At 51.3% G+C, this 24,189-nt stretch overlaps 11 protein-coding genes across 11 annotated transcripts; 5 read left to right on the plus strand and 6 right to left on the minus strand.

Annotated features, from left to right (window-relative positions):
- Positions 1-1,364: 1,364 nt before the first annotated feature.
- Positions 1,365-2,882, plus strand: N7473_005162 (C2HC5-type zinc finger protein; the record flags this gene model as incomplete). The annotated part of the gene is made up of 1 exon (XM_057151102.1): positions 1,365-2,882. The coding sequence occupies one exon, from the start codon at positions 1,365-1,367 to the stop codon at positions 2,880-2,882; it is 1,518 nt and encodes a 505-aa protein (XP_057008907.1).
- A 1,021-nt stretch (positions 2,883-3,903) lies between these two features.
- Positions 3,904-5,646, plus strand: N7473_005163 (cytochrome P450; the record flags this gene model as incomplete). The annotated part of the gene is made up of 3 exons (XM_057151103.1): positions 3,904-3,981; positions 4,077-4,685; positions 4,747-5,646. 3 exons carry the CDS (start codon positions 3,904-3,906, stop codon positions 5,644-5,646), a joined length of 1,587 nt encoding a protein of 528 aa, XP_057008908.1.
- A 329-nt stretch (positions 5,647-5,975) lies between these two features.
- On the plus strand, positions 5,976-6,851 carry N7473_005164 (Mpv17/PMP22 family protein; the record flags this gene model as incomplete). Its single annotated transcript, XM_057151104.1, has 3 exons — positions 5,976-6,071; positions 6,151-6,597; positions 6,699-6,851. 3 exons carry the CDS (start codon positions 5,976-5,978, stop codon positions 6,849-6,851), a joined length of 696 nt encoding a protein of 231 aa, XP_057008909.1.
- A 368-nt stretch (positions 6,852-7,219) lies between these two features.
- N7473_005165 (MDR family MFS transporter) lies at positions 7,220-9,313 on the minus strand (the record flags this gene model as incomplete). The annotated part of the gene is made up of 4 exons (XM_057151105.1): positions 7,220-7,867; positions 7,923-8,349; positions 8,420-8,799; positions 8,879-9,313. The coding sequence occupies 4 exons, from the start codon at positions 9,311-9,313 to the stop codon at positions 7,220-7,222; spliced, it is 1,890 nt and encodes a 629-aa protein (XP_057008910.1).
- Positions 9,314-11,391: 2,078 nt separating this feature from the next.
- On the plus strand, positions 11,392-12,447 carry N7473_005166 (aryl-alcohol dehydrogenase AAD14; the record flags this gene model as incomplete). The annotated part of the gene is made up of 1 exon (XM_057151106.1): positions 11,392-12,447. The coding sequence occupies one exon, from the start codon at positions 11,392-11,394 to the stop codon at positions 12,445-12,447; it is 1,056 nt and encodes a 351-aa protein (XP_057008911.1).
- A 693-nt stretch (positions 12,448-13,140) lies between these two features.
- On the minus strand, positions 13,141-14,701 carry glkA (glucokinase glkA; the record flags this gene model as incomplete). The annotated part of the gene is made up of 2 exons (XM_057151107.1): positions 13,141-14,451; positions 14,519-14,701. 2 exons carry the CDS (start codon positions 14,699-14,701, stop codon positions 13,141-13,143), a joined length of 1,494 nt encoding a protein of 497 aa, XP_057008912.1.
- Positions 14,702-16,362: 1,661 nt separating this feature from the next.
- Positions 16,363-16,578, minus strand: N7473_005168 (uncharacterized protein; the record flags this gene model as incomplete). The annotated part of the gene is made up of 1 exon (XM_057151108.1): positions 16,363-16,578. One exon carries the CDS (start codon positions 16,576-16,578, stop codon positions 16,363-16,365), a length of 216 nt encoding a protein of 71 aa, XP_057008913.1.
- Positions 16,579-16,602: 24 nt separating this feature from the next.
- On the minus strand, positions 16,603-17,257 carry N7473_005169 (dynamin family protein; the record flags this gene model as incomplete). Its single annotated transcript, XM_057151109.1, is given in 2 exon segments — positions 16,603-17,214; positions 17,234-17,257. 2 exon segments carry the CDS (start codon positions 17,255-17,257, stop codon positions 16,603-16,605), a joined length of 636 nt encoding a protein of 211 aa, XP_057008914.1.
- Positions 17,258-17,754: 497 nt separating this feature from the next.
- On the plus strand, positions 17,755-18,883 carry N7473_005170 (Mic19 family protein). Its single transcript, XM_057151110.1, has 3 exons — positions 17,755-17,853; positions 18,051-18,097; positions 18,177-18,883. The coding sequence occupies exons 1-3, from the start codon at positions 17,796-17,798 to the stop codon at positions 18,720-18,722; spliced, it is 651 nt and encodes a 216-aa protein (XP_057008915.1). The 5' UTR covers positions 17,755-17,795; the 3' UTR covers positions 18,723-18,883.
- Positions 18,884-18,967: 84 nt separating this feature from the next.
- On the minus strand, positions 18,968-21,630 carry N7473_005171 (ribonuclease P/MRP protein subunit POP1; the record flags this gene model as incomplete). Its single annotated transcript, XM_057151111.1, has 2 exons — positions 18,968-21,232; positions 21,295-21,630. The coding sequence occupies 2 exons, from the start codon at positions 21,628-21,630 to the stop codon at positions 18,968-18,970; spliced, it is 2,601 nt and encodes an 866-aa protein (XP_057008916.1).
- A 321-nt stretch (positions 21,631-21,951) lies between these two features.
- Positions 21,952-24,017, minus strand: N7473_005172 (putative MFS drug efflux pump; the record flags this gene model as incomplete). Its single annotated transcript, XM_057151112.1, has 7 exons — positions 21,952-22,493; positions 22,551-22,923; positions 22,983-23,362; positions 23,418-23,574; positions 23,633-23,691; positions 23,748-23,826; positions 23,883-24,017. 7 exons carry the CDS (start codon positions 24,015-24,017, stop codon positions 21,952-21,954), a joined length of 1,725 nt encoding a protein of 574 aa, XP_057008917.1.
- Positions 24,018-24,189: the final 172 nt, after the last annotated feature.

The following is a 24,189-nucleotide window of genomic DNA, read 5'->3' on the forward strand; positions in this document are numbered from 1 at the left end:
CATTCCCAGTACACATGCCCGACCTTCTTCCTCCCATAGGTATCTCTGTTCTGCAATCACTCAATCATCATTCAACACAAAGCTGGGTCTATCCTAGCCCGGCATTATGCTTGATATTTCCTACTACGTCGAGGCCGTCTTGGAGACTCTCGGAGCCACTACTTCCCTGCAGAAATATCGATCATTGTTCCCTATCCCTGAGGGCCTCGATCAGCTAGTCGAGACCGAGTTTGAGATCGATAGACTCCATCAGTGTCAGTTACAATATGTTGCTAAACTAAGGGAGCTCCCTGTGGAAAGGAAAGGATCATGACCATACGGTGGCTATGATCAAAGATTTGGAAAAGAAGCACTAGATGGAGTGTCGTCGATGGTGGATTATCAAGGCATGCTTACCCTACTCGCCCGTTACGAGAGGCTTTGAATTTTGGCGATCGAATCCCAAGTGGAACATGCATCCTGTGCTTCGGGAGAAATGTGCAGGACTTGGTGGATGCTGTGGTCGAGGCTGTTCATGTTGTGAATCGCGACGATCGACATCCCAGAACCAGCGCGGCACCAGCCACTGCGCCTTTGAATGTGTTTGTGTTGTACAAATGCAAGGGGGTTTGACCTGACAGACGGAGAGTTGGAAAGTTTTCAGGGAACTGCCAAGCAAGCAGAGGTGAAAGCATCTATGAGGAAGCAGGATATGGCCTTGATCTTGCGAATCGGCGATAATCCCAGGAACGATTTTATCCAACCAAAGAGTCACGAGACTGGCAATGGATTAGGGTTGACGGATCTGATACTCATCGTGACTTTCATTCTGTTCTGTCTCTTTGTTTTGGGACTTTTATATCTCCTGCTCTACGTGGTCCGCCTTGCTTAGGGGTTCTTTGGCTTTTCCTTTAGCTACCACCCATGTTCTGTTTGGCTCGCACAAGCTGTTCTACTCCATTTGCAATAATTATCTTGCGAGTTGGCTTTTTCATCTACTGTGTTTAATTGCCATCAGGATATTATCGTTCTGGAATTGGTGCCACAGTTAACCAGCAATCTATGTATTGCTCAGGGCATACCATGTTGGAGCTACTCTAGAGCGTTAAGGGACAACTGTCCGCAAACCCCACCATTTTCGAGATGAAGCGAATAATACTGCATTTGACTCGAATTTTGACGATTCGTAGTCCATCAAGAGCTCAGGTCGATAGATATTACTAGCCTCGACTGAGCCTCAATTCGAACTCAGATGTCGGGGTATCGATCGGGCATAGTTCATAGTTCCCAATGTGGGGAGCTCCGCACCTCGCCACTTCCGCACTGCTTAACCTCGACTTACAGCACTTCTTGCTTCTCACAGACCTCGCAACATCATAATAACCATGCCAGACCTCTCAGCCTGGGCTCTTCCTCGGCTCAGCCAGCTGATTCCTCTCGATGAGGAGTCGCTGAAGCAAATCATCGACTATTCAGCCACCCTCTCCAAAGATGCCTGCGCCGATCACCTGAAAAACCTCCTCGGCGACTCCCCCGCAGCCCTCGAATTTATCACCTCCTTCAATGCGCGTCGCAATGACGGGTCCCCCGCAACCTCATCCGCTCAGAGCTATACGGCAGCAGCTACAAATACCCCAGACCGACCGAAGGGAAGAAGTAAAAAAGAGAAGAAGCCCTTGCACAGTGCTGGTCCCCCACGCCGCCCCGAGAACTATGGTGATGTGGGCGGAGGCTACATGAAGTCCCAGCAGGGAGAGGACTACATGTCTGCCAGCAAGCCTACAGCACATGTATCAGGGCTTTCTGCCCCCGGATCCTCCGCTTCTTCTCGTGCTCATTCGCCAAAACCCGCGGCTCCCCCGAAAGCGCCTCCGTCTGCATCGGGACCTGTCCTGTCGGATCTGCTACCAAATGTGCGATCCAAAACAAGCAAACCGAGTCGCCAAGCGGGAGGAGGGGGTGGTGGTAATTCAGGGAGCTCCTCAAAGTCAGGCGGATCGCTGACCACCAACAATATCTCCGATCTGACGGCCGCGATTGCCATGCTGGAGGTCTCAACTAACCCGAGCCTGGGTTCAGAGAAGCGCAAATGCAATTGTTATGCTACTATTCACCCACTATTTGACCCCGCGCCCAACTGTGTTAATTGCGGCAAGATTATCTGTTCACTAGAAGGACTCCAGCCCTGCTCATTCTGTGGTACTCCCCTTCTCTCTGCAGAGGAGATCCAGGGTATGATCAAGGAGCTGCGTGCGGAGCGTGGACAAGAAAAGATGCGCGCTCATAATGAAAGTGTCCATCACGAAGGGGGCCCAAAACCAACGGGCTCCGGACCGGCCCCTTCGAGCAAGTTGGATGCCGCAAGGGCTCACCGTGATAAGCTCCTCCAGTTCCAAGCCCAAAATGCTCGTCGAACTAAGGTGGTGGACGAAGCCGCTGACTTTGAGACTCCCAACGTGGCTTCAACACTATGGATGAGTCCTGCGCAGCGAGCGCTTGCCTTGAAAAAGCAGCAGCGTATCCAAAGAGAAATCGAGGAGAAGGCACGTCCAGAATGGGAAAAGAAGAAGACTGTTATGAGTCTAGATATCAAGGGCGGCAAGGTCCGAAGAGTATACCAATCTGCGACCGTCGAATCTACCCCGGTGGTTAGTGAGCCCGAGCCTGAAGACGTTGTCGAACCCGAGCAAGCATCATCAAAAGGACATGCATTCAGTCACAATCCACTCCTTGCAGCAGGAGGACTGATGCGTCCGGTTTGGCGTGCTCCCGAGGGCAAAGGTACCGAAGCTGGAGAGCGGGGAGAGCGGAAGCAAACGTGGCGTCGTGTGCAGGATGACAATGAAGATAACGAGCAGTGGATCTTGGATGGTGGGTTGCATGGGCACGACGAGACAGTTTGATCCGATACGTTGAGTTTGACAATCTTCTGAGTTTGAGCTCTGATTCGTGGACGAGCGTTGCACGACTGGACATGGCTGGATAAGCACTACGGCCCTAGCTCCAGTCCTATTTTGGTGCTCTCCAGTCGTCCCGACGGAGGAAGACCCTAATCCTTCCTCATCTGGAACCCTATACCTGCTGACTGGTTCTTTTTCACCCTGTCGGCTTGTCCTATCGAGAGACATTCCGTCTTCATCATTACCCTTCGAGGCAGTTGCATCTGCCCCTCGTCTCGGCCGTGTTCCACCGTGGAGGAGCGGATAAAGGACGAAATATCAAAGACTTCGGGTACTGGCGGGTATACTCCCAAGAAGAAGCCCTCGAAATCCGAGGATCCACCGAGGGGCAGGTGGGTTGAAAACGAGGGAGGTTCTTGGCTGTTTCATTGTGTTGTGCTGCAATAGTACGCTATCCTCTCAAGCCCAATAGCTAGAGCTTAAGATTCATAGACCATAGAAACTATACGACCGTTACATGAAAGACTCTTCTCAATGCCCAATATTTCTTCTCCTATAGCATGTGTCCTCGTGTTGCTTGAATTTGTCCCCCACAAAATCCTCCGAAATAAGCATAACTCGGCCGCATCCCGAGAATTTGACCCCGTGGGGACTCCTCTACTCCTCCCACTTTCACCTTTCACCTCACAATGAAGTCACCAGAATTATACACCTCATCTCTCACCACCACCTCAACAGGAAACACAAAGGCTACAAATACCCGGACGTAGCCGCCACTCCCTAATCAGCCGCTTTCGATTGATCCAGAACGAAGCTTGCCAGGTGACCAACGCTGCCCGTGGTGGATCTCTCGTCATCAACTCGGCCACAACCGCGGCTGGGCGCGGGTATCTTCGGTGGAAACGCATTTGGGAATGTCGGAAAGTATATAACCCAAACCTGCTGGGAATTGAGGTGGGAAAGGGAGAAGCAAAATATATAGCCTAACCTTGACTGGATGCAGTGACCAGTGCCAATTCTCACGATGTTCGTTGAACCGGTGCTGAAGCAAATGACCCTGGAGAGGTTGGCCGTGGATGTATTCGGCGTGGTCGGAGTGTTGGTATGTCTTTGATCATTCCCAATCCTTGCCAAATATGCAGCACTTCTGCTAGCAAAGCGAGTTTTTTGTGAATCAATCTCTAACCACAGGAATAGACCATCGCCTACGTACTCTACAACCGCCTCGTCCACCCACTCCGCCGCATCCCCGGCCCCTTCTGGGCCTCCGTGACACCATGGGTGCAACTCTACCACGGCCTCAAAGGTGATCGCCATCTGTGGCTGCACCAGCTCCACGAGCAGTATGGCACACACGTCCGTGTCGCGCCGAACTTTGTCTCCGTCAACACCGACCGCGGTCTCCACGACATCTACGGCCACGGCAAAAGACTCCAAAAAGCCGATTTCTACAACGCGTTCCCCGCCATCAAGGGTGTGTATAACACGCATAATGCGATCGACAAGACGATGCATGGGCGTAAGAGGCGCGTGCTCAGCCAGGCTTTCTCGGAGACTGCGCTGAAGGGTATGGAGGATGTTATGCTGCTGCATGTTCGGCAGCTTTGCGCCGTGTTGGCGGGTACTGCTAGCAACGAGGGTGGTGATAGCAAGGGTGTGGTGAAGAATATGGGAAATTGGTTCAGTTATCTCTCCTACGACGTGATGGGTGAGCTCTGCTTTGGAAAGAGCTTTGACATGCTTGTCGCCGAGGGTCGCAGACATATGATCGGGTTGGTGGATCGTGCTGCGAATCGACACTATGTTGTAAGTTTGTAGCTTCATATGACAACGATCTTTGTCATTTTTGCTAATGAATGACCCTCAGTGTGGACTCTGGATGCCCTTGGACCGCTGGCATCTCGACCAGATCTTCATTCGCAGGCTTACCCAGGACCGTTGGAACTTCATCATGAACTCGCGCGTGGAGGCAAACAAGCGTGCCCAGGAGCGTGCCATGGCTGGACGCGAGGCCAAGAAGGACTTCTTTTACTACCTGTTGAACGCGAAGGACCCGGAAACCGGCAAGGGTCTCAGCACCCCCGAGCTCTGGGGAGAAGCCAACGTCCTCATGATTGCTGGTAGTGACACCACCTCGACCACTCTGGCAGCCACACTCTTCTACTTGGTCCGCTCCCCGGAAACCCTGGCCAAGCTGACCAAGGAGGTTCGTGGCGCCTTTTCTGCCGTCGAGGACATCATCAGCGGTAGCCAACTCAACGAACTGGTTTTCCTCAAGGCCTGCATCGACGAGGCCCTCCGTCTTGCTCCCGCCGTGCCGGGTGCACCACCCCGTGAAGTCATGCAAGGCGGTGCTGTCGTAGACGGAGTCTTCCTCCCCGCAGGCACCGACTGCGGTACACCAACCTACTCAATCCACCGACAGGCGCAGTACTACCGCGAACCGGAGACCTACATCCCGGAGCGCTGGATCGAAGGTGCAACCTGCAAAGCCTCGGGCGTCTCTTGGACGAGTACAAGAGAAGACATCGAGACGGCGCGCCGTGCATTCTGCCCGTTCAGCATTGGACCACGCGGATGCATTGGCAAGAGCATGGCATTCATGGAGATGCGTCTGACATTAGCTCGGTTGATCTTCCTCTTTGACATGTCGCTGGCTGATCGCCAGGGCGAAGATTCGAAGGGCCATTTGGCACTGGTAGACCACTTCACCAGCGCGAAAGATGGGCCTAACGTGGAGTTTCAAAAAGTGTTGCCAGTGAATTAAAATGGGGATCTCCCAACAGATTATGATATGAGATGCAAGCAATTAGCAAATGAGCCATAATGACATAGAATGAGATCAACTTTATTTCTCACTGAATGCAGTTGAATGTAAATGTACAAAAATAACAGTAGAAGTCTGTTGTGTCGAGAGTCTCGACTGGACAAGACGATTCGGACGATAGGACACGGTTGCGCGTTCTTGGCAATCTCCCTAACGCCAAAAAAACGCCCCCTTCAAAAACAAGCCCCAAAAAACACCCAGTGGAGACAATATCAGAGACGATTGAGAAAACTGGGCACTTTTACCTTCATGGCCCCCGTACTGCGAGTATGCCCTCCGCCTTAGTTGTGACGTTCGCGCAATCGACCGTCCTAAATGCCATTTCCAACCTCCTGGCCCAGCTAATCGACCAGCGCAAAAACACCGTAAGCAAGAGAATCCCCCTACAATATCTCCCAAAAATATACAAGAAAAGCCAGTATCAAATACCTAACATTCTACCAGACTCCATTCACACTCAACACACTCGCTCTGCTTCAATTCGTCACATATGGCATCCTAATCGTGCCAATCAATTTCTACTGGCAACGCGCCCTAGAGACGCGCTACCCAGGATTTCCCTCACGAGCCGAGTTCTCAAATTTCCTCCGCTTCTGGCGCTCTCTTTGCTCCTTCTCTGCTTTTCGTTCATTTTTCTCATCTGCTATTTCTACCGAGGCTACGCCGAGTGTCAGCGATGATACTACGGGTCTCCCTCGGCATCGCGAAAAGGAGAAGCAGCAGGAGACTCGATGGGCGCCTAGGGCGCAGCGTTCGGGACTGCATAGCTTTGTGATGAAGATTCTGTTTGATTTGACTGTGGCGGGGGCAATGAATATTGTGCTTTTTGTGGTTTTGATTAATTTTTTGAAGGGGGAGAGTCTGGGGAAGGTGTGGGAGTTGGTTCTTGTGGTATATTTTTCTTCTTTTCTCCGTTGATCTCTGGATCTTGTGCAGATACGGAGGTTGTCTTCGAAAATGTCTTGTGACACGATGCTAATTGTTACTTCTAGGATTTTCGTCCCATCATGATTGCCCGTCTAAAGTATCGCCCTGTGGTCTCGACCTTGATGTACACAGTCATCCCTGTCGACCGGCGCGTCGTCTTCGGCAGCGCCTGTGGGGTGATTTGGGGAGTTTATCTCAGTCTGTACGCGGTGGTTTAAGCGGCATTTTGGTTCAATGGTCTCTTTTTTCTTCTCAATTGTTCATTGTCTGCTATACGGCGTTCTCTATCATCTTAATCCAGGCGAGGCATAGAACAAGCAAATATGCATGACCACACTGTTAAAATAACATTCACCGTCAATCTACTTGAAGGCCAGATTCCCTCCGCAAATACTCATTAGATTGTATTTACTCGAAAGCACCTAGGTGTATAGAGCCATGCTGAATTAGACTATCCGAGCCAATGATCTCGCAGATCCCTCTGCATAGCCACCAACAATGAAAACAATATGCAAGAAGACCGAATCAGAGATAGTGGAAGAATCAAGGAGAGACTTTTGCTGTAAAGTACCCGGAACTCAAGCCTTCAAACCGCAGCCATTTCAACCTTCTTCCCCTTGACGGAAAGCCACTCCACAAAGATAGGTCCAATGAGTGACAAAGCACCCATGGCAACAGCCACATAGAACGTCTGTGTGATGGCATCATTGTAAGCAACCAAGACACGCTCCAGAACGGGCCCCGAAACGACATTACGGAGCATCGTCGCACCAGCTGCCACAAGCTCGGCAGCATTGGCAGTTGGCGCGTCTGCACGAATATTTTGGAAGAGCTGGTTCTGGAAGATATTCTGAGCGACGGAGATGAAGATCGATCCACCCAGGGTCTGAGCGAACATCACGATAGCAGTACCGCTGGGGACATCACCGGCACTGAGGGCAGTTTGCGCCACGATCATGGGTTGTTGCATGCCTAGACCTAGACCGATGCCGAAGAGTGCCTGGTAGCCGATCCACTTGGGGTGACCCGAGTTAACCTCGAGGGTGGAGAGTAGGCCAGCACCGATGGTCATGATGATAGAAGAAGCGATCATAAAGGGTGTGTAGTAGCCACAGGCTGTGACGAAACCGCCAGCTAAAATCGATACGAGCACGACGGCGATGATCATGGGGAGGTTCATGATACCCGACTTTACGGCCGAGGCACCCTTGATAGCTTGGAACCAGATGGGAAGCTGATTATCGTTAGCAGCCAGGCAAGATGTGACTATAGGAGAGAGGGGCACTGACATAGTAAACCAGGACAAAGTACGCCGCACCGATAGCCAGTGCATACCAAGCCGAACCCCAGACATTGCGATTCTTAATTAGTCTGGGAGGTACAGTGGCACGCTCCTGACCCCACCACTGTACACCGATAAAAATGATAATCAACACGCCAAAGACAACGAAGAGAGCAATGATGCGTCCATCGCTCCAGGGATACTTGGTACCACCCCACTGCAGAGCAAGCAGCAGGCTGATAATCGCAGGCAAGAAGAAGAACGAGCCGATGAGATCGATCTCAGCTAATTGCTCCTTCCATCCCTTCGCGGTCTTGAGAGACTTGGGATTCTTGAAGAAGAAGAGGATGAAAAAGAAAGTGACGGCGCCGATGGGCAGGTTGATGTAGAAGCACCAGCGCCAGGTAAGCCGATCCGTGAAAGCGCCTCCCATGCTATAGTTCGGGTCAGTAAGGATCTCCTTCAAGGGAACAAGGCAATGCAAAAAAGAAGGTAGAAACGAACAGTGGACCAGCAACACTGGCAATGCCAAACATCGAACCCACAAGACCCGTATACATAGGCCTCTTATCCAAGGGAACACTCTGTGTGATAATTAAGATAGACCCCGAGAACAAGCCCGCAGCACCCAGACCAGCAATGGCACGACCGCAAATAAGACCGACCGAGTTGGGCGTGACGGCGCAGAGCAACGAACCAACCTCGAAGATGGAGAGCGCGAGGAGGTAGATCCATTTGATAGAGTAGAAGGTATAGAATTTGCCGAACATCAAGGTGACGGAGCAAGTAGTGAGCAAGTAGGCGCTTCCATACCAACCGACATCGTCGAGGGAGTTGAATTGATCAGTGATTTTGGGGATGGCGGTTGCAATGATTGTATTGTCCTATAGAAACGGTTTCAAGATATTGTAAGCGACTGCGGCCAAGACTCATCATGTTCGAGATTGCTAATAGGTGACATACCAATGCCACGCAGAAGACGCAGAGACACAATGCAATGGTAATGAGGAGAAGTCTGAAGGCTGTTGGGTATTCTTGCTCGGGCTCTTTTGCTTGATCTGCCTCGTCATCACTCCCACTTCTTTCCTCGTCCTTGGCGGCTTCTTTTTCGGTATCGTTCTTCGGAACAGACTCTTTATTCGAGTCCTCAATAGCTGTGGTCATCTCTTTGTTGGTATCATCGGCCGCGGTTGAATTCCGAATTGGCTCATCGACAAGGGTGCTCTCTTTCTCGCTGGATGGTTTCGAAGACCTTTCTCGGGATAGGGCATCTGTATCGGATGGCAATGCATTATGAGTAGCGAGAGTGGGGGAAGCAGTAGTCGCAGTGTTATCCTTATTCAGATCAGCTGGCTCCTCATTGGCCGCATCTTTAGGAGAATTAAAGAATGTAGACATTATAGGCAAATTTGCACGGAGTCGGGAGAACATGGCCCAACAAACCGAGTATTAGGGTATAGACAATAGTGGGGGATACGAAGGGGGAAGGGAAAGAAAAGAAGGAATTGAACACAAACAAAACAAGTTGTTGGGCAGAGGTAGACTAATAAACCCCATCCATGCAGGTGTGCAGGCAGCGCAGGATTGGCATTGTCATTTCAACTGGCCCTTTGTACAGGTCTCATCTGGGACCAGGGCGACCTTGCCGATGGCAACCAGGCAGAACGTGGACTTGGCCAAGGGAGACTAAAGTACAAGGAGTAGCAGGACAAGGACTACCCAAGGATATTAGAGATTGGGATTAGAACTGGGACTTCTCCGGTCGCACCGTGACTATTGAATTTTTATTTCCCATGTGGTACGTGGAAATATTCCAACATTCCGGGGTCATGGCATTTCTGCATGAACTGGGGCAGAGTACATACGAGTTGAACAAGAGCGGTCTGCAGTAAGAAATGCAGACATGTACTCCGTACATCTTGACGAGTTTGTGGTCCTTCATCAACTTTTATTAGTCAATACACTAGTGAGTCGATCATCGGGCCGATCATGCAGCCCTTGGCTAAGTTGACTGGCGTATCAAATCAACAGCGAAATGTGAAACCGCATCTTAGCCGCAGGTCGGGGCCTAGGACACCATGCAAGGATCGTGGGAGCTAGAGGCTGCAGGTCTGGGCCTGGTGGCCTTGGAAGACCCGCTTGCTGACTACTGGGAAATAGAAGGGGTCGTGCGTAGTGTGTAGTCAGGTAAAAAGTGATGATCCCTTGCTCCATGATGACGGTGAAGGCATTATAGCAGGGGTGTGTGGAGGGAGGATGATGAGAGTGGAGGAAAAAGGAAAGCAGGGAGGAAGGAGGAAAAGGGTCCTTCATGTATCATCTTATGTGTAGGTTACTATGTAACCATCTTATACAGTATGTTACTATCCGAACACCTAAGCCAAATCACAGGATTATTAGAGTATAAACCATCAAACCCCACTCTAAAGATGAACTCTCCTGGAATATTCCCAACAGGCCCGACCCGTCAGACTCAGATACGGGAGGACTCGGAATCCGATAGATCAGTGGGTCCTAGCATTCTTAGATTGTCGGATAATTCACCCAGGGTGATCCGGGGGAATAAACTCTCCAGTTCAAGGAGTTAAGGAGAGGGAAGCCACAATAAAACCGGGTGATAAATTGCCCCCGATCCAAATTGATGCCTAAGATCCTGAGGCAGGAGTTTCTGCAACAAAGTGCTGACAGGCGCTAAGTCCCAAAATGGCTTAGCGCCATCCGGGGATATGGATAAAAAGCGGAGTTTGGAGTTAAGCTTGTCTGGCTTCGTATCCAAAGAACAATCTAGAGAACGTGGGAGAATTGATTAGAAATGCACTCAATACCTCAGTTATTAATCCGGAATTACTTCAATATAAGTGTACTAGGCATACTTCACAAGCTGTCTACACTGCTGGCATAATGGGGGTTCTTGTAAAGCCATACTTCTAGTAGTAAATTCAGGCGATCCAGTCGCCAGTCGTTCTGTGACATCATCGTTCAATTAGACTTCAAGATCAAAAGTAGACATAATTGAAATTCAAAGAGTAGGACCAATGACATAGCATATGATGACGATGAGCATATCAAGTATAACCGATCGAGTAGAGCATAATCTGCATAACTGTCATCCGGGATGAACGAGTACTACGCCAAGACTCTAAACGTAATTGATCGATCGGACCCAATTCTTAATTCCGGATGACACTTTTGGGGCTTCGTCCAAGATTGACGTATATAAAAACTCAATATAAATACGATCAGATATTTCCAGTCTAGACATCTCATCCCATCAAACCATCAGTTCAATCTACTTGACTACAATCGTCTCAATTATCTCAACCATCTCAATCACATCTTCTTCAAATCACAACCACCACAACCAACAAAATGGACGAAATCTTCGGAGCACCTCCCGAGCCCGCCACCCCTCTGGGTCGCTACCGGGTCCTCTCCTCTACGGCCGGAATCCGCGTATCCCCCTCCAACTCGGCGGCATGTCCATCGGCGACGCCTGGTCCAATTTCATGGGCAGCATGAACAAAGAGCAATCCTTCGCACTGCTCGACGCCTTCGTCGCCGCCGGCGGCAACTTCATCGACACATCGAACAACTACCAAAACGAACAATCCGAGACCTGGATCGGCGAATGGATGACCGCCCGTAAGAACCGTGATCAAATCGTCGTCGCTACTAAGTTCACCACCGACTACCGCACCTGGGAACTGGGAAAGGGCAAGGCGCCTAACGCGCTGGGAAACCACAAGCGCAGTATGTTCAATAGCGTGCGCGATTCGCTGCGCAAGTTGAATACCGATTATATTGATGTGTTGTACCTGCATTGGTGGGATCATACCACCTCAATCGAGGAGATTATGGACTCGTTGCATATCCTCGTCGAGCAGGGTAAGGTCATGTACCTGGGTATTTCGGATAGTCCGGCGTGGGTCGTCTCTGCGGCGAACACATATGCCCGCGCGCATGGCAAGACGCCCTTCTCCGTGTACCAGGGTCGGTGGAACGTGATGCGCCGCGATTTCGAGCGCGATATCCTGCCCATGGCGCGACACTTTGGTATGGCGCTGGCACCGTGGGATGTCCTGGGTAGCGGCCATTTCCAGACCGCCAAGCAGATTGAGGCACGCAAGGCGAGCGGCGAGGGTCTTCGCAGCATTATGGGAGCTGATCAGAGCGAGGATGAGCGACGCATCTCAGAGGCTTTGGCGACTGTTGCTGCAGAGCATGGTATCGAGTCGGTCACGGCTATCGCGCTGGCCTATGTGATGTGCAAAAGTCCCAACGTTTTCCCCATCGTGGGTGGCCGCAAGATTGAGCATCTGCACGACAATATTCAGGCGCTGTCGATTCGTCTGACTGAGAAGCAGATTCAGTCCCTCGAGTCTGCCACCGAGTTTGATGTGGGCTTCCCCACTAACTTCATCGGTCAGGATCCGGCCACTACGAATGGCAAGGCTAGCTTCCTTGCCCAGACTGCTGGACACATTGACTTTGTGATGGCTCCCAAGGCAATTGGCTATGAGCCTGGTCATTAAATTGGGGGAGGGGAAACCAGAGGTCGTACAGATGAGGTATAGAATGTATATATGAAATTAATCCACTCTTATCACTATTGAATCATTCCTTTACAAACATCCATCTCAGTCAAGTAATAGTCAAGAGCAAGTCTGAAGTAAAGAAAGATTCAATGATATTTCAATCAAGATGAATATCGAGCCAATATGCAATTATGTGCAGGGAAATCGGATCCTTGGATACCGTTCCACGCCAGGACAATGTCTGTGCAACTCCGTGCGACCATAACCAAACAATAAGCAAAAAACAGAATCTAATGATACATCCTGCTGAGTGTACCAGGCAGAAGCAGAATCATGACATAAACAAAAGAGTATCCATTCCAAGGGTGACCCGGGCGCGTGGGAATCGTGAATATCGGAAACTAAGCAATCATGACTTATTTCCCGTCGAGGCCCGCCGAATTCGAAATTCGGGTTTCAGCGACCGGACCTTGCCAGGGGATCGGGTCATGCAAAAACAAGAGATGGGCTCGAAGCTAGATAGGGTGCTTGTCCATGACATGCTAAACACAAGAGACAGGACCAACCCACCTTCAAGAAACTGGCCCAGCCAGTAAACCAAGTGGCCCCGAGAAAAGAACGGTCAAAGGGGGCACAAAGAAACGTGAGAATTTTGAGGGTTTGGTGAAAAGCAAGTTTTTTGCTTCACGTTCATTTCGCGTTGCCGTTGGGGCTCCGCAGGTTCTCATCCTTGCTGGCCACAAGAGCGATCAGAGCGGCACCAACACCGCTACCGTCCTTAGAGATACCGATGCGAACCTTCTTGTCACCAGCAACACCAACCTGGGACACCTCGCGCAGAGCCTCGCGAATGTACTCCTCGAACTTGGGGTAGAACTCCACCAAGCTGCCATCGACACCCACATCGACCATGTTCTCGGTCTCAAGCTTGCCAGTGTGGATAAGGATGGCGGCGATGGGAACGGCGCTGAGACGGGCGGCACGCTTACCAATAGCGTGGACCAGGATCTTGACAGCCTGGCACTCGGCATCGCTGGGGTTCTCAATCTTCAGGTGGTCCTTCAGGGCGGCCTTGACGTCGACGAAGTCCTTGGAGGTATCGGCCTCGACCTGGCTCAGCAGGCTGGTATCCAGACCCCATTGGCGGTAGAAGAGAGAATCAGAGGGCAGGGAGACATTGGAGGTCTTGCTGGTCTTGAAGAGACCCAGTTCGGGGTTGTTGTGCATGGCCAGCAGAGCGCGGCGCAGGATTTCACCCAGGAACATACCGGAGACGCGCTTCTCAAACATTTGCACACCCGGGTTGTTGCTGTCAGCGTCAAGCTCCTGGTCGTAGACGGTGTCGGGCAGCACGCTCATGTGGTTGTCGAAGCTGCCCCACTCGGCGTTGATGATCATCTCGCCTGTTGTGGTATCGTAATGCGCATCCTTCATGTTCTTGAGCTTGGTAACCTTGTCGAGCTTCTCGACATAGGCTCCGTTGGTTCCGGTGCCAAAGATGGCACCCAGCAGGGTTCCGGTCTCACCGGGGGAAGTGTACGAGCGAGCCATCAAGGTACCGACGGTATCGTTGACAAGCGCAGCCACGCGGACCGGCAAGTGGAGCTCATCAATGGCAGACTGAAGCAGAGCGCATACGTCGTGGCCGACGGCATCGGGGATGTTGAAACCCTTGGTCCAACGGATCAGGGTTCCCGAGTTAATGCCGCATTGGCGCACGGGGAAACTGAAGGTGAAGCCCAAGTCGAAGAGGTCCTCCACGTCATTACCATCGCGTCTCCGGCGCAGATGGGCCTCGAAGTGCTCGTTGTGGTGAATGCGGAGGAAGGCCTCGATTTGGCGGGCCAGGAAAAGGAAGAGATCTTTGGAGGTACCGGAGGCCATGAGCTCCCGAGGGATCATGATCTTGGACTGAGTGAGGGAGAAGGTGGTGTCGCCGTGCAGCTGAACGGAGCACACACGGAAGTTGGTGCCACCCAGATCGACTGCGAGATAGAGGCCCTACTCTCATGATTAGCGGAAAGGCTCAATCTTGTTACTGAGGGGGATCATGGGTCTAAAACTGTACCTTTTCCGTGCCATTGGGGACTGCGGTCACGAAAGTGGGAATTTGGCTCAATGTGGTGTTCTCCTGTGCCAGACCCTCATTCGATTGCTTGATATACTCTTCCACACCGCGCTGGACCCGGTCCGCGGGGTAATCGAACTCGCGCGCGATGCGCGTGGCCTCGTCCAGCAGGGCAGACGACATGGTGGGGCTAGTAGTAAAGATAGAGAGAGTCCGCGGAAAGCCGGTAGGAAGATAGTAACACAGGACGAGGGTAGAACTACAGCCGGGAAAGTGAAGAGAGGGGAAGAATGAAGAGCGAGAGGAGAAGATGAAGGGAATTCGAACGAAGAAAGTCAAGACACGAGCCCCGAAGAAAAAGAACGAGCAGTGCCAAGTGGGATGACGGCGGGGGGTCCATGAGGTCAGTCCTCAGTCCCTCACATCCGCGGCGGGGACCGAGTTACCATACAGGTACTTGTATGGTACTTGTATGGTATCACTACCACACTTACTTCTCTCTGCATTAGGCCAAGTATTTGGCTGGTATTACCGCAAAAGTATCGGCTTCACCGGAGCCGGACTGGTTTCGTGCCAGGAAGTATGAATGTCATATCAATTGGAATAGAACGAGAGAACTATACAGTATATTGGATATCTTCTTGTTTCTCTCTCCGTTACATATTTTAACTACCCTATATCAGCATGAACCCCCTGAATGCAGCCACCCTTTAACTTCTTCCCCCTGCATTCCAACTCTGTTGATGGTCACACTTGTCCTCCCTGTTCGAGTAATCGTCACCATACAACCCAAATACCCCGAACAAGCCACCAAAATTACACGGTGCCTACTTTAGTGCCACTGTGTCCCAGTCATGACGGCATGAATGTTTTCCAAATTCCCTGAAAAACTACTGAAACTACGGAGATTGAACAAATGTGGGGAGCTCCTCTGACTGGTCAATGGGGATTGGGCTCTCTCCAGTGTCTCCATGGCACACGTCTTCCCCCGACTTCACCGGTGAGCAACAGTGGCTTAGGCACCTGCCGAAAGACGGAGGAAACGGGGAGTTTGGGGCGTGAAGGAACAGGGGACGGGAAAATAGTTACATGGGCAAGAAAAAAAGGCACACACACACAACGTAGTAGTATGCAGCGCACAGACAGGATCAGGATCATAATACCCCGGCCGGGGACAGAGAGAGATATTCGGGAGTTTTCATCCGATAGGAACTTGCATAGTTTATTGGGTCTTGATCGGAGCAGAGTGCTCCTCAGGCATACATCGTAGTGGTGCCCTATCAGTACTAATAGAGCTTGTGGGATGTTATAGAGTCTTATAGCCAGCATGCATCGTTATTTGAGTGTTTTTCTCTCCCCAAACGCCACGTTGGGTGTTCCTGAAGCGAGTCTCAGTTCTCGGGATCCATCGGGGCCACACGGCTCCCTCCAAAACTCGGCTCCCGAGACACAAGGACCAGAATAGGATCGGCTGGCCCGAACATTCGGAATCCCGATCGCCTATGAATTTCCCTTGACTAACGTATCCCGAATGGAGAGTGGGGAGTGGAGGACACCAGAGACCAATTATTTACAATCATCATCCTACCAGAAGGTTCTTAGAAAACGTTTAATCCATGTGCGTTGGCTTATTCCAGCCCGTGTCAATCTTCTACAATATTAGACAAATAAATACAGTACTGTTGATGTCAGTGCCCTGAAAATGACATTACGTCAGAGGACATCCATGTCCCTGAACTAAGTATTCTTCTAGCACGTGGAGTGTGAAAATCAAAAATCAATTTCAAATAGACCCTAGTATCCATAGAGGGTCTAGCAAGTATCGGGCGTTGCAGGTGACCGCATCACAGTGAAAGCTCCTGGAGGGCCTGCTTCAAGTTCTTCTGCACCTGGATAGCCTCGACACGACAACGACTAGTCTGCGGCGACTCTGCAGCCAAGTGCAGCAGATCCTCATCCGAGTAACCGCTGACAACAGTCGGGTCAAATATACTCGCCAGAGGGCTGAGGACGTGTCTTTCAATTACTTGTCGGCATACGTTGTCTACAAAGGTTTTCATGGCGACCTAGGTGAGAGATGTCAGTCAGCATCGTTTGCCAATAGTTCTGAGACCTTCCTTGTCAAAGCGTCGCGCTCTTTTGATAATGGCCTGAGTCTCCGCATCACTGCTAGCTGGTATGACGGCAAGAATGATGGTACGCGAGCTCTTAAGATAGGTGTTGACCAGCGTTTTGACCATGTCAATGTCGTTGGGATCTTCCGAGACAGAGATTAATCCTGGAAGATCAACCAATGTCAGATGGAGACCAGTATTGCCAACCACTTCCAGTCCAAGGGCATCGGCGGCAAAGGCAGGAGCATTAGGGGCTTGGCTGGATCGAACCCCCATCAAAGAGGAAGCTTCCTGAATGGTACCAGGCAACTCGTCAAAGCTCGCAAACTCGCGCCTAAAGGCCGCAAAGTGCTGTCGTTCTTGAGGGGTACGAGATGGAGATGAGATGAGACTGGCTGCTTTTCTGTTGATGGAGGAGTCATGAAGAAGCACGATCTCGGCGGGAAAACGTGTGCAAAGGCCATCTTGTCGTGGGAATGGGCATCCGCTGATACCTTCGAGAACCGAGCTTTTGCCTGCAGACTGGTCACCACATACCACAAGCTGGGGCAACGCAATGTGATCGCCAACCCCGAGAGCCCTCTACCAGTGTCTAACAAACGAATAAAGTAAAGGGAATTGCCATGTGGGAAGTTCCATATTACTTGTCGAGCGCCTTTAAATTGCCATTTTTTCAGCTCTTATAACACAGAGATTGGCAAAAAGGATGATAATTGTAGCATTGGTCAACCATCCCATAATGACTCAATTTTCTCAATGATGTTTGCTCTATTGTAACGGATCTGGACTGAGTAGTTACCTGAAGTGTTTTGTTGGACTATGCATGAATTGTGGTCTCCTATATTCATGGTATCTACACATTGGAAACCTGTCAAAAATAGTGGTAAGTTATTTTCAAGCTCAATGACTATTGTCATATCAAACGAGCCAAACCCAGTCATTTGGAGAGAACAGCACCACCAAATAAAATGTGATATGAGCAGTGCGCTGTGTATCTACCTTGTTAGTTTCAACATCCAATGGATCACCTGAGGGCAACTGACGGGATGACTAACCAGCACACACGTGACCGAAGTATCGGAGCTTCGGGTGGACTGGAGCGTCTCTCACAACCGCCCTTCTCTTAATTGACTTGACGGCATTTACACCTTCCAATCGGAATAATGGGTGCTGGCAGTTCCAAGCCTGAGGCGGGGGTAACTCCCAACATGTCTTCTCCAGGTAAATTGACTCTCCAACGTTGACACCAACGAACTCGACAACCCGATGTTCCATGGCGGGAACCGGAACCACGAGACCCGATTGATCAAGCGCAATTGTTGCGATACGCAGCAATTAGCATCGCCGAGCGCTATCAAATCGCATACAACTGTATAAAAACAATCGCTAACATGCATCCATGCGCAGCAACTCCCCAGTCCAATTCTCCTCCAACCTAGTTGAGGCCCTCCAGTCCACCTCCGAGGTCAGTTGAATCCCTCCCGACAAATGATACGACCTCAAAAACCATGCTATTCCTTACTCATACACATTCCACATAACAGACGGACTCCTCCCGCGCCAAGGCCCTCGAGCTCGAGATCCAAAACCGCGTCGCCCAAGAACTCCAGCGTCTCCGCGAACGCGAGCAGCAAACCCTCGCCGAGATCGAGAAGCGCCTCGCCGAAGTCAAGGACACCGGCTCCATCCCCGTGAGCGCTGCCACCGCGCCCCTCGCCGCCTCCCCCTCTGGCTACCCCGTCGGATCTCTGAACCTGGACGCCCCGCGGATCCCCTTCGCCGGCCGCGAGTACGAGCCCGCGCCTGTCTTCGCCGCGCCTCAAGAACCCGTCGCACAGCAGCCGCCCGTTGTCAACCGCGAGATCTCGCGGGACTCGGTTATGAGTGAGATTGACGTGCTGCGTAGCCGTCTGGATGGGCGGAGGAAGTTGGTTGAGTTGGATGAGGGTGTTGAAAAGGCCAAGGCTGATGTTGTTGGATGTCTGCGACTGAACGACCGCCGGCCATTGGATTGCTGGAAGGAGGTTGACGCCTTCAAGAAGGAGGTTGCGAAGATGGAGGCTGCTTTTGTCGATCGCATTGTGGGTTAGATTAGCGGTAGATGATACCGCGTCTACTGTCTTGGCCGTGGATGCTGTACTGTATGTATAGATTGTGCTCTTTTTATTCATTTTTAGTTGCCATGACATTGCATGGGATGGAATTGATCCTACACGAAGAATCTACTGTGCATGATATGTGTGATTTGTAGGGGTGCCCCATCTAGAGGCGTTCATATTTTATCATGTCTCAAGGAGAGACTACACTACAGGGTATCAAAACACCAATAACTCTATCAGACAAGCTCCCACACTCCCAATCGTCCAATCTTCTCACCCGCTGTCCGGACGATACACATCCTCCTCTCGGATGGTTTGACATTAGGTAGCAAAACCTTTGATAGTAGAATCGATCCAACACCCGTACCCTTACCCTCGGAAAGATTAAAGTTTCCAGCAGTCACAAAGCCGATGAGATCGTCTTCGGTAGGGATCTTCAGATGTTCGGATCCAGGGTCTTCAGGGATCGCAGTAGCGACCAATGCTTCAGCGAGTTGGCGCTGCGCTTCCTCACTAGAAAGAGTGGATTTCTTTTGGTGGGTGCCTTTCCGTTCATTGGTCTTTTTGTATGATGGAGAAACAAGGTCTATCCACTTTTGTCGTAGGATGGGGTTCGTCGGAAGGCGATAGATGCGCGCATAGGGGGAAGGAGTGCCGCGGCTGGAGAGGGTGAGGTGGATTGTAGCGAGGGCAGAGGGATCAACGGGGGATTTGCTGAGTTTGGTGAGAAGCAGGTTTGTTTCACTGGGTGGATAGCGGATGGTGTGGATGTTGGAGGGTGGAATGGTAGAATCGGTGGTATCGGCATCCTTCTTAACAGCATCCTGGCTGGTTTGATCCTTTGGTGGGCCGTCGACGAGCCTCTGCCAGTCACAGGTCCAACCGAAGCCAATCTCTCCCTTGGGATGACCATCGCCCAGGACGAGACTGTCGAACTCGGCTCGACGTCCTTTAGGTCGTCGCTCCCACTGCAGTCGGGATTTCTCAGCCTCGCGTTGACTCCACTCCCAGCCAGCACGGGTACCAGGGAAATCACCTGGGAACCATCCCTCACCCGCCTCGAAAGTAAGCTGCTGCTGCTCCTTCAAGCCACCAAAACGAGGATTTCCACCGCTTGAAAGAGGATAGAACATAAGCGAGTACCATACTGGAACCACACATTTCCACGGCAACAGTACCGTCCAGGATCCTGGAGCAGTATTCCGTTTTGACCGAGCCCGTGGACGACTGGCAATTATCATGACCGGAATTTTTGGGTCGGTGGGTTGTGCAGCAGGATATTTGCCGGGGCCGGCCAGCGCACGGCGACGGTTTATGGCCTTCTGACTTGGAAGCTGTCGAATGGCTGCAAGGCGACTTGGGCGGTCGAAAAGAGAGGATGGACCCTGCGTTTGATCGGGTGACCATGTAGAGAGCGTGGCAGCCAAGTCATTCATGTGTGACTCGTTGTCCGGAACTTTGAGACTCCGCGGTGGGAATTGGAGGCGAGGGTCAGACACAGGGAAGGACAGAAGGGCATTCTGTGGCAGTGATGCCGGATTAGATACGCCGATTAAAGATAGCCAGATAGCCTCTGGACTCTGTGCTGCGGGACCGTCTGATCCCAAAACAGGCTCCAATGTGGCCAAGAGTGCCTCTGTAGACCCTGGGCCGGTGATTTCAATGCTACCAATCTCGAATCTCAAGTCCTCAACCATGACTGGCGGGTTCTGTTGTTTCGAGATCTCGAGCAGATCTGTCCATAGTTGCAAGAATGCAGATGGATGGATGCGGATAAAGAGCTTTCGTCGTGGTTTCTTCACGGTAGAAGAAGCTTTGTCTGCATCGATCATTTCAACGTCTTCAACCTTGGGCTGTACACACCAGATCAACGTGATAGGCGCAATGGGTCTGGGAGGCTGATCCTTTTCAAATGCCCAAGCTTGCAACGACCTCGTCCCAGTCCTCCACTTCTTCCCCTTCACACCCCAGGCCTCGTCGCTATTGACACCAACCGCTCGCAGCACAGCTTCAATACAAGCTTCCGGTCCTTCTAGCTGTATGGTAGACATATAGCTCATATCCCACGCCACAGCGCCACGGGCACCGCGAGCTCGATGTGTGGGCCGATAACTCTTCTCAGTAGGCGAAATAGGAATTGCGAATCGCCAGATCGGATCTTTGGTGGTGGCCATATGAGCGCGTTTCGCATGGAACATGTGAGTCGGGAGCCAAGTCTTGCATCGCTGGCGCTTGCGATACTTCGAGTCTGCAGGCGGCGGGCGTGACAGCTTCCCTTTTTTGATTTTTGGTACTCGGGGCGCAATGTTGAAAGTATGGCTTCCTTCTTCCTTTGCAGTAGCTTCGTTCTGTTTATCTCGTTTGATCCTTGCTGCTAAACGTCGGTTCTTAGATTTGGCATTGAGGTTCTGTAGGCGTCGAGCGGCTTCGAGGCGAATGCGCATCATCTGGCTTGGTTTGCGACGCCGTGCAGTGACCGTAGGCGTATTATCTTCGACCATCTATCCTCTTCGTCAGCTACCTGTGCACTCAATTGTAGATCCAACACCAGGGAAGAAGATACCTCTCGCTGTGCCCGCGCCCGCAATCTTCGTGGCACTCGTTTCACATTGTGACTCGCCGTCCGCCGCCGCAGCGAGCGAGGCACCTTCTGAAACGCGCGTGTCGTCAGGGCATTTTTCGATCGCTGCATTCCCTCCTCCAAGGCCTGAATCTCGAACGCCCGGGCGGCGGCGTATGCGGCGACATCGAGCTCGCCTGTTGCAGAGAGCGCGGCGTCGGTGGACTGCACAGCCAGGGTACGTGCGTCAAAGGTTTTCGCACGCTTTCTAGCGGCTCCAGTAGCTCCCTGAGGACCGGAAGCGCTGAATGGCTTCCGTTTGGTAGGATAGGAGGCCATGGTGGCAGCTGTCGCGGTTGTTGAGTTAAGCAATGGGTGTCGAGTGATAAAAAAGTTGCCGGGGCTTGGCGCGTCAGTGGAGATCGGCAGCCCCACACCCGACTTTATTTACATTATCTCGATAAGCTACACGACCTGCAGTCTAGGCCGTGTACTTTGTAGAAAAATGTTATCACTGACTTTGGTTACTATGGGGATAGATGAGAAAAGGCATAAGTAACTCATTCTTCGTATCAGAATTATCAAGTCATCGTCAAAACATCCCAGTACCGTCATCATACTACATTATACACAATCTCGAGAAATATACATCTCGATCGCTTACATCACGACCGCAACATGGTCATCCATGTACTTGGTGATATCACCCAAGAAGCACGAAGCCAGAATCGACACAATACCAAACGCAATACTAACATAGTACACCCATTTGTAGGACTCGGCATACGCAAGCTGGCCTGCCCCGACCACCATCTCATAAGCGGTCTCGTTGCCAGCAATTCCAGGAATCTTCTGCATCTCGGTCAACAGAGAAGCACCAGTGAGCTCGATGGCTTCGGTGATAGCCTCAACGCTGGTGATGTTAAGCTTGGTCATCATCACACCACCGATATAGTGCTTCGCTGCCGGAACGAACTTGGAGATGAAGACGTTGTAGTAGATGGTGTAGCCGACACTGCCACCCACCACACGGATGGACAGCGTGAGAGCGGAAATGGTGGCGATCAGATCATCAGGACAGATGATGGTCGTGATGATTGACGCGGGAACGACAATTCCACCAATTCCAAGACCGGCTAGGATGAGAAGTCCCCATAATTGGTACATGTTATCAACGCGACCGACCGCAAGAGCACCACAGCCTATCAAAACTCGTTAGCGCATTTCATTCCCTTGAGGATTTCCATCAGATCACTTACCAGCTGTCATGAGAACGCTGCTCACAATGAGAAGCTCCTTGTTATGTCCTCGGAACACACTAAGAAGGACCAACACGATACAGGCACCAGCCAAGATGCCGAAACCAATAGGCAGACTGCGAATACCGACATCAACCGGATCATGTCCGTACACATTGAAAGATTCAGTGGGCCAGAACATGAGCACAGAGAAGAAGTTGGCTCCAGAGATAAAGGTAATGACCAGAGTCAGACCCAGGGTTCGAGGCTCCTGTTTCAGTCGGGTGGGGAAGATGGGGTATTTAGCACCGTAGACCTCCCAGAAGCCAAAGGCAACTAGCATAAGGAAGCCGAGAATGAGGGGAGCAAGGACATGAGCAGAGCTCCAGGGGTACTGTAGAAAGCGAGTCAGCGGAGCCAGAAGAAGTAGAGTGAAAAGTGGGAATCACATACCATATAACCACCCCATTGCATACCAGCCATGAACAAAATCAGACCAATGATACTCAAGAAACCGCCGATGAAATCAATGCGGCTAATAATTTCCTTATTACTCAGACCGAGGGAGTTCACTCGGGGAGGGGGCTTGTAGAAGAGGACCGTGATCAGGAGACCAAAGCCGTTCCATGCACCGCAGAATGCGCCAACGTAGCGCCAGTTGCTGTGAGCGGCAATGAGTTGAGCCCACAGCACAGACGGGCAGAAGGGCAGGATGCTGAAGATGAGGACAGCAACGTAGACGCCACGCTTGCGGGTTGGGGCCATCTCCGAGGTTGCGGCCAGAGCAGTCAATTCATTAACACCAGCGCCCGCACCAGCAATGGCCATACCAGCTGGGCAATACAGTCAATATGTGAAACAAAATATTGGGAGTCTGGGTCCACCAACCAATAAAGATATTCATAGTATTCGCCGTGCTACTCACGATCATACCAAGGCAGATGAGGGAGGCTCCAAGAATGGCGACATAGCGACGACCGATCAAGTCCGACAGAGACCCGACGAATGGACAGACACCTGCAAGAGCAAGCAGGTTTCCAAGGACCTATTGCGACACTAGTATTAGTACGAAGATTGGTGTTTTGACAGGACGATCTACTCACAAACCAAATCCAACGGTCTGCCCCGCCAATGGAGCCATAGATATAGGGAGGAATGCCACCTGTTGGAGACTGTAAGTAATTGCTCTGACACGAGTAAATTGGGACCGAATCATACCAAATAAATAGACAGGGATCTGACTGCCAGTCCACAGGAAGGCCATGGCCGTGAATCCCATGAAACGACGGAAGGTCATCTAGATATCACAGTGAGTACGATTGGCTCGTTGACCCTTGACGACAGGGTTCTTACAGGAATGTCTTTCTCGGACTCGTGCAGCCCGGCCTCATTGGAGCTCCCATCGGCATCTGTCTTGTGCTCCTGGTGCTGCATAACGGCCTTCTCATCGCCATGCACCGGAGCTTGGACATCAATAGACCCAGTCATAATGGGCAAGTAGTGTACAGCAGCAATAGAATTGCTCAGAATTGAAAGAAGTGCCTCGAGGGGCAAAAGAACACAAAGAAAAAAAAAGGATCTTAGCAAGGATATGCTAATTCCCAGCACAGCACGACCTTGTAAATCACTCCACTCGAGTGGGGAAGAGCAGCAGATATAT

The sequence above is a fragment of the Penicillium subrubescens genome, assembly GCF_028828155.1.
Source record: "Penicillium subrubescens strain IBT 31985 chromosome Unknown utg000004l_segment0_segment0, whole genome shotgun sequence".
Lineage (NCBI taxonomy): Eukaryota > Fungi > Ascomycota > Eurotiomycetes > Eurotiales > Aspergillaceae > Penicillium > Penicillium subrubescens.

Bases quoted from the DNA above. Each gene is read 5' to 3' on its own strand.
- N7473_005170 (XM_057151110.1), top strand. From the start codon at position 17,796: ATGGGTGCTGGCAGTTCCAAGCCTGAGGCGGGGGTAACTCCCAACATG. The intron at 17,854-18,050 runs GTAAATTGACTC...GCAACTCCCCAG, and splicing joins TCCCAACATGTCTTCTCCAG to TCCAATTCTCCTCCAACCTA. The intron at 18,098-18,176 runs GTCAGTTGAATC...TCCACATAACAG, and splicing joins CCCTCCAGTCCACCTCCGAG to ACGGACTCCTCCCGCGCCAA.